A 7,672-nucleotide genomic window follows, 5' to 3' on the forward strand; every position below is an offset into this window, starting at 1 on the left:
TCTATATGCTTTTACACACCTGTCTGGCTTGAAGGGCACTGACCCAGAACATTCACTGAAGCTATGACAGGTCTGTTTGAAGTCCAAAGAAGCACAGTCATCTGACCACAGTGCCACTGTGCATTTCTGGGAGCTTCAAAATGAAAAAGGAAAAATATACTATAGTATCAAAAGACAAGGTCCTGAGCACTGTAAGAATGCTGTAATAGTATGGATTAACAAACTTTTAAGCACTTGCATAATCAGTGTCAGACAGAAACAATACATGATCAAAGGAAATACTGATTATAGCCTGAGCAATACTCTTTTAAAACATAAAGAATTGTGACCAAGATTCATACAAAGCTGGACATTTTACAGTTGAAAAATTAACCTGTCAGAGCTCTCTGTGGACCAACTAAAAAGGGGGTGATACTGTTTCTAAATTACCACAAATCTTGATTTGCATTTTTAAGTTCTTATGGTGACCAGCACCAATCTGATATCAGATGATATATCAGCCTGGTTGATTTGTCAGTCTCATTTCAACATTGATACATTTTGAAATTTATGATTTTTTTTTTTTTTGTGATGAGAAACTGACTATGACTACAATGTGTTTGCTTCCAAGAGTTTTTGTGGAAGCACTGAATACATTTCATTTCACTCTGTTGAGACCCTACAGTTTCTGCATCTGCTGAGGAGGATAAATACAACTGTAATTAAGCTGTAAATACTTTGTGCCACAAAACACATTTTTTAAGTTGCTCTGTTTTCTTTGTGGAGTCAATACTTCTGTTATTTGACTTGCTTGGATGAAGTACCAGCTTTGTGTTTTCAATTGTGGGAGATACAGTTTGTTCCTGGTTAATGATTATTATGGTGTGTGTACTTTTCATCAGCCAAAGAGTGTTCAGTTTTTGACTCTGCAAGAGCTCATTCGAGCACAGTCACCATGTACAAGCTAACTCTAATTGCAGGTAAGGCATGATGAAAAGCTGTGAAATTGTTTTCTTGAATTTATTTCTTCTTCTTCTTACTGACTAAATCTGCAACTTTTAAAGGTTTCTGTCTTTCCCTTGGCAGTTTGGGTGAGTTCATAAATTATACACCATCAACCTGAGTCTTTGTAGCAACTAGTTCTGGCATCTAGTCATTCATTACTCTTCAAATTTTAATGAAAACAATTCTGTCTTCTATGTTTAGTCTCATGCTCCAGACTGGTGTGTTATTTTACTAACTGGTCGCAATACAGACCTGGTGAAGGGAAGTTTATGCCTTCAAATGTTGATCCAAACCTGTGTACCCACCTGATCTATGCCTTTGCTGGTATTAATGGGGCAAATGAGTTGGTCACCATAGAGTGGAATGATGAGGAACTCTATAAGTCATTTAATGGCCTTAAACAGAGGTCAGTGCAAAATCTTCTGAAATGATCTCTTGTAAATTAAGAATAATTGTCGCTGCCAACAAAGTTTGTATATTCCCACAGGAATCCAAATCTTAAAACGCTGTTGGCAGTTGGAGGCTGGAACTTTGGAACGCAAAAGTGAGATATTTAACATAAAAAAATCAATAAAGATCAATGTACTTGTCTACTTGAGATCACCTTTCTTTCTCCAAATGCTACACAGATTTACTACAATGGTGTCAACACAAGCCAACAGAAATACATTTATCCAGTCTTCTATCAGACTGCTGAGAAAATATGGTTTTGATGGATTGGACCTGGACTGGGAATACCCTGGAGCAAGAGGAAGTCCCTTGGAGGACAGGCAGAGATTCACAGTGTTATGCAAGGTCAGGTCCTCAGTTACTACTCTGATATTCAGCTGATGTTTAACATGCATACTGTCTTTTACATTATTTAATTTACTGCAAGTTTACATACTCTCTATAGTATCTGTATCTGTCTGTAGGAACTCCTAGAGGCCTACAAGTCTGAGGGAACATCAACTGGCAAGCCCAGATTAATTATCTCTGCTGCTGTGGCTGCTGGGAAAGGAACCATCGATGCTGGTTATGAAATAGCAGAGATAGCAAAGTACACCCAAATATTACTCCCCACATTATCCCCATGATTAACTGTCAACATGTTTTAGCAAACTTGATCTAACTTGCCTTTTTTTAGGTACTTAGATTTTATTAATGTGATGACATATGACTTTCATGGCACCTGGGAGAGTGTGACAGGACACCACAGCCCCTTATACAAAGGATCCCAAGACACTGGGGATCATGTTTACTTAAATACTGTAAGTACAGGAAAAAAGCCTAAGTGGAAACATTGCAAAAAATGTTTTGCTCTTGTCTGAAACAGACTTAATATAAGAAAAAAAAGACATACATAAAACATATTTCCCTACTAAAATTGTTTTATAATTGTGCTGATGTATTTCTCATCTGACTCTGACAACTCATGAAAACAGTTTGTACCTTTGTCAGTTAGAATGACAAACCTGTAACTCACCTTACACGCTATACAGTCCTGCATTGCATTAGTGTTTTCAATCAGGTCACTCAACTTTCTTCAAATGTGTGTCAAAGAGCAAGGCCACTCACAGACTGTCAGTGGTGGTACGTATGTAAAATTGCCCTTCAATTAATCACGTACTCTCACAACAGGATCAGTTTAAACAAAGAGAAACAAATGTTCTCAACCCTGTCAACCCTACAGGCCACGACACTGCAGTAATTACACACAAGCATGTATGGAAGCTGAAGTTTCACCCAGTAGATAGTATATCATAGGATACATAGGATATTGGCTCAAGAGCCAGGCACACTCATTGCGTGAGAGCACGTAGTGTCTGCCCAATGCCAAAAATAAAAAAATAAAAAATAAAAAAATAAAAAAAAAAATATATATATATATATATATATATATGTGTGTGTGTGTGTGTGTGTGTGTGTGTGTGTGTGTGTGTGTGTGTGTGTGTATGTATAGTATATAAGTTAGAAGTTAGAAGTTATATATATAAGTTCAGTTAAGATTTGTGCTAAATGGAAACGTCTCTGTCTCTTTTACTGTAACTTACATTTCAGGACTTTGCCATGAGTTATTGGCGGGACAAGGGAACACCTGTAGAAAAGCTAAATATGGGCTTCGCTCCATATGGACGAACATTTCGACTCTCTACTCAATCCAGTCAGGTTGGTGCACCAGCCAGTGGCCCCGCAGATGCTGGTGTTTTTACGAGGGAGGCTGGCTTCTGGTCCTATTATGAGGTGAAACTGGCAGCTATTTATTGAACTTAACTTCAGGCTGTATTTTATTAGTCATATTAAATATTTGGAATTTAACCCTCTTTTCAGATTTGCACTTTTCTTCAAGGGGCCAGTGTCCATTTGATTGAAGACCAGAAAGTTCCCTATGCCGTCAAACATAATCAGTGGGTCGGATATGACAACAAAGAAAGTTTTGAGACTAAGGTAGTCAGCCATGTGTTTCTATAAAAATATTGTTCAAGGTCAAGTTAAAGACAATGTTTAAATCCAAACGTTGTTGAACTGTTTCTGTCGTTATTCTTTCAGGTCCGTTACCTAAAGGACAACAGATTTGGAGGAGCCTTTGTCTGGGCTCTGGATCTGGACGACTTTTATGGACAGTTCTGTGGACAAGGAAACTACACCCTCATCAGCTATCTTCGCTCTCTTTTGACTGCTGGTAAGTGGAAAAGCACATCACTAAAATATTTTTTTTCATATGCACCAAGTATTAACCTTTCTTAACTTTGATTCTACTGACTACTTACAGCTTACTGTTATTTCTACAGATCTTCCTCCCCTTCCAACTACAGAAAGTCCTCCAGCTAAAGTGACTCCAACTACAACCAAAGACCAGCCTCACACACCAGTTCAACCCAGACCTACAATCACTGCTACATCAAAAATCCCAGACAACAACTTCTGTGTTACAAAGGCTGGTGGCGTTTATGCCAAACCTGATGCCCCAGGTTCTTTTTACAGTTGTGCCAATGGCATTACCTGGATCCTAAACTGTCCAGCTAATTTAGTCTTTCGAGATAGCTGCAAATGCTGTGACTGGCCCTAAAAGCTTGCATGTCATTATACATTCCACAAACTGTGGTTATTAACCATAACAGTAACATTCATGATTTTTATTTTATTTTTTTTCCTAAAAATCAATCAAATCAAACCATACCTACCCTGCATTTAACAGAGCAACTTATATTTACAAAATAAAATGTGTTTATTGCCAATGATATTTTGTAAAGTGTACAAGTATTCACTATGATACACATAGATCTCAGTGTGGATCTGTTGCAAGGCAATCCGCCGCATAATGAACAAAATACATTTGCTTTCAAAGAAAGAGAATACCCCTGCACACAAAGAGTATTATCCCTACCGCAGCATGGAGATCATATTATAGTGTTTAAATGGAACATATATAAGTAACTGTTTCTTTTATTTTTACATGATTCTTAAACAGCAGCATCAGCAAATGAACCACAGGGTGGCAAAAAAAGCAGCAGTCAGCAGGTGATATGACAGTGAGTGACAGCCTACAGCAGACCCTGTGTCGCTCTACAGGGTCTGCCTGTATTTTTCTCTCAGCATAAGGTCCTTAGTACAAAATGAGCAAAGTGGGCTCTCTCCAGCAGGTGACACCATATTTCACCACCTGACTCGCCTTGGCCTAGAACACTAGTCATGTGCTCTTAAAAAATTCCAAAGATTTTTTCAAAGCCGGTTTTTCTGTTGTGCACTCATTAAGATGCTACATCCCTTCTCTTACAGTTGTTCTATAGGTGATGCCAATGTTATAAAATTTGTGATTACAAAATATAATAGAGGCAGTTATATTGTCATTTCGACTCTCATTTGCTTACAAGACAGGCACAGGTGAGTGTTATGCAGTCACTCTGACGTCTTTACAATTGAATGAAAAGGTGGGGTCGTTGCAACTTTTACCAATGGCATCTAAATAAGAAGAAAGGAATGCCTTAAATTATGCCTCAGCAAAGGCATGTTCTAAATCACACCCAGCGAGAAAACAGTCCTTAATTGCTTATTACTTATTCACTATTACACATAGTGATGGTATGTTCTTCCTTGTCTCACACCTGGTGCACCTGTGACCTACCTTCCCTTTTCCAAACATGCTGAACATTCAACATGCTAAACATTTTAGGTCAGGGAGCATCATAAGCAGGTAAGTGACGGGAAAGAGACATAAAGGGGAGCAAAGAGATAATTAGCAGGCATAACACACACTAATCTTGATTACCACACCCCATTGTCCGCTAAAGCTATAAGCCCCAACTACAGTCTCATTGTAAAATGCAGACTGAAAGCAACAAACAGGACCAATATCTAGTCTACAAACCTAAAAGGTTTAGGATATATTCGTGATGTTTGACCTCAGTTCTGGGCTAATAACTGGTTTCTACATTAGAAAAACAACTTTACACCATTTTTCATGTAAGAATGTTTTTGAAACACCTGTAGTTATTTGTGTTATGGCACCATATCTCAGTTGCTCATCTATAGCCTTAACAGACAACAGTTCGGTAACTCTCTTGCATCAATCATTCTTTAAAAAACTACCTCAGAATGATATTAATTCATGAATTTAGGAGGATCAGGGGTTCTTCAGGGGCACGGTGCAATTTTAAAATCACACATAAAGACTAAAAATGCAAATGACTCTCGCCAGAGTGCGAATTATACAAGAACAATCAGGGGGGTCCATTTTTTCTCCAAGGTGGGATTGGGAGGGGTGTCATTTAATTAATGTAATTTTTTATATAATAAAAATATAAAATTATATCACTAGATTTCAGAAAGATCATTTTAGAAAAATGTGGCACTCTGATTGTATGACTTTTGTAAAGGTGTTCAAACCTAAAAACCTGTCATTAAATCACAAGAAAGTTTCAGAAAGTTTCAGAGCAACAGAGTTTTTCCTTGCCACTGTTGCCAAGTTCTTGCTGTTGCTGGGAATTGTTGAGTCTCTTTCTTATACTTAAAAGAGAAGGTGTAGACCTCATCCATTTGGAAAGTGCCTTGAGATAACTTCTGTTGTGATTTGGCATTATATAAATAAAATTTGACTTGATTTCACTTGACAAAGACACACAGCGTCGGTGTAACCGTAGTAACTCACTCACACACCGGCCTGAGTGCACACAACTTGAGAGGAGCATCATGGAAATAAATGACGCTAACACATATGTGGATATTTCTCACTTTGCTCTGATGGTCTGGAGAACTCTCTGCTGCTCTGTTTGTCTGTCTGTGCGCATTTGATCACGCAGACACCTTAAACTTACCAAGGAGCAAAATGATTTTACTGGGTGTTGAGTGGTGCTATTCACGCCATTAGAGACTGTATAAGGTGCTATATACTATCAGATTTTCTGGGAGTGTGATATGATGATATGATATTCAAGGAGACGGAGCTCAACTATGACAGGCTCCAGTCCAATTTAACCCCTGTTAGCCACTGATGGGTAAACAAGAGGTTCATCTAACCTCAAGGTTAAGAAATGGTACGGTCCACTTTAGGGGTGTCTGAAATCGTATTACAAGACTCTTCCAGGCATGAATATGGGAAATATACTGTAATATTTATAATTACAGGTAAGAAGAATATATAAATGTTCCAGCCCAGTACCTCCAACCATAAGAGGGACATCTTAAAATAAACGTTGCACAACAACCACACAAATTTCAACAGTGCACAATTTTTCAACAGTTTTACCAGCTCAAATCCTTGCAATAAAAGACAAGGCATCCTGCAACAGATAGTACAGCCCTCACAGACCCCTGGTCTCAACATCATGGAGTCAGTATGGAATTACATGAAGAGACACAAGACACTCAGACAGCCTACATTCACAGAAGAACTGTGCAAGTTTGCTTGGAATAACCTAGTACATTGAAAAACTCATTGTTCAAGTGTACCAAACTTTTCTGATTCTACATTTTGTGTGAATTTAACTGATTAATGAGAACTACTCACTGAGTTATTTTTGACAGTATTCTTACTCTAGTCTTGACATGGCTGAAGACCGGTGTCTAGACAGATTGTTGAAGTGCTACTGTATTATACTGGGTGAGCATTTCTATTTCTCCTGTAAGGTAACACTGTGATTATATTATGATAAAAAGTGAAGTTGGACCGCTGTGTTGTTTTCTGCTGTCTGCTTTATTGCACCTGCATGACATCCATCCATTTTCTATACCACTTGTCCAAAACCGGGTCACAGGTGGGCGAAGCAATCACAGCTGACATTGGACGAGGGCGGGGTACATCCTGGATGGGTCGCCAGTCTATTGCAGGGGTGACACAGAGACAAACAAACACACACTCACACCTACAGGCAATTTAGAGTCACCAAGGAACCTAATGGCATGTCTTTGGACTGTGGGAGGAAGCTGGAGGAAGCCATACATACAAATTCCACACAGCAAAGCTGGGTTCGAACCCAGAAACTTCTTGCTGTGAGGTGACAGCACTAACCACTGCACCACCTTGCCACCCCTGCATGACATATGTACCTTAATCTTCCAAAACCCAGTTTTGGAATAGTTTGAATCAGGTCCTACAATATGTGTGGTAGGGCCTGAATTTGAAAAATACATTTGTATTTGTGTTCAAAGTCAAAAAGGTATGATAATGAGGTGGTGTATAGGGGTCCAATTGCTAAGAAAACATCTTCAA

At 38.6% G+C, this 7,672-nt stretch overlaps 1 protein-coding gene across 3 annotated transcripts; it reads left to right on the forward strand.

Annotated features, from left to right (window-relative positions):
- Positions 1-853: 853 nt before the first annotated feature.
- LOC139620902 (acidic mammalian chitinase-like) lies at positions 854-4,205 on the forward strand. Of its 3 annotated transcripts, none has more exons than XM_071476924.1 (11): positions 854-959; positions 1,044-1,070; positions 1,186-1,390; positions 1,472-1,528; positions 1,614-1,779; positions 1,899-2,023; positions 2,111-2,234; positions 3,025-3,207; positions 3,295-3,411; positions 3,514-3,646; positions 3,737-4,205. In XM_071476924.1, the coding sequence occupies exons 1-11, from the start codon at positions 935-937 to the stop codon at positions 3,793-3,795; spliced, it is 1,221 nt and encodes a 406-aa protein (XP_071333025.1). In that variant the 5' UTR covers positions 854-934; the 3' UTR covers positions 3,796-4,205. The 3 variants fall into 3 exon arrangements, with proteins under 3 accessions (XP_071333025.1, XP_071333022.1, XP_071333023.1); XM_071476921.1 differs by having other exon boundaries at positions 3,756-4,205; XM_071476922.1 differs by lacking the exon at positions 1,044-1,070 and having other exon boundaries at positions 920-959; positions 3,756-4,205.
- Positions 4,206-7,672: the final 3,467 nt, after the last annotated feature.

The sequence above is a fragment of the Trachinotus anak genome, unplaced genomic scaffold, assembly GCF_046630095.1.
Source record: "Trachinotus anak isolate AG129_WGS33_773 ecotype Australia unplaced genomic scaffold, CSIRO_AGI_Tana_v1 ptg000004l, whole genome shotgun sequence".
Classification (NCBI taxonomy): Eukaryota; Metazoa; Chordata; class Actinopteri; order Carangiformes; family Carangidae; genus Trachinotus; species Trachinotus anak.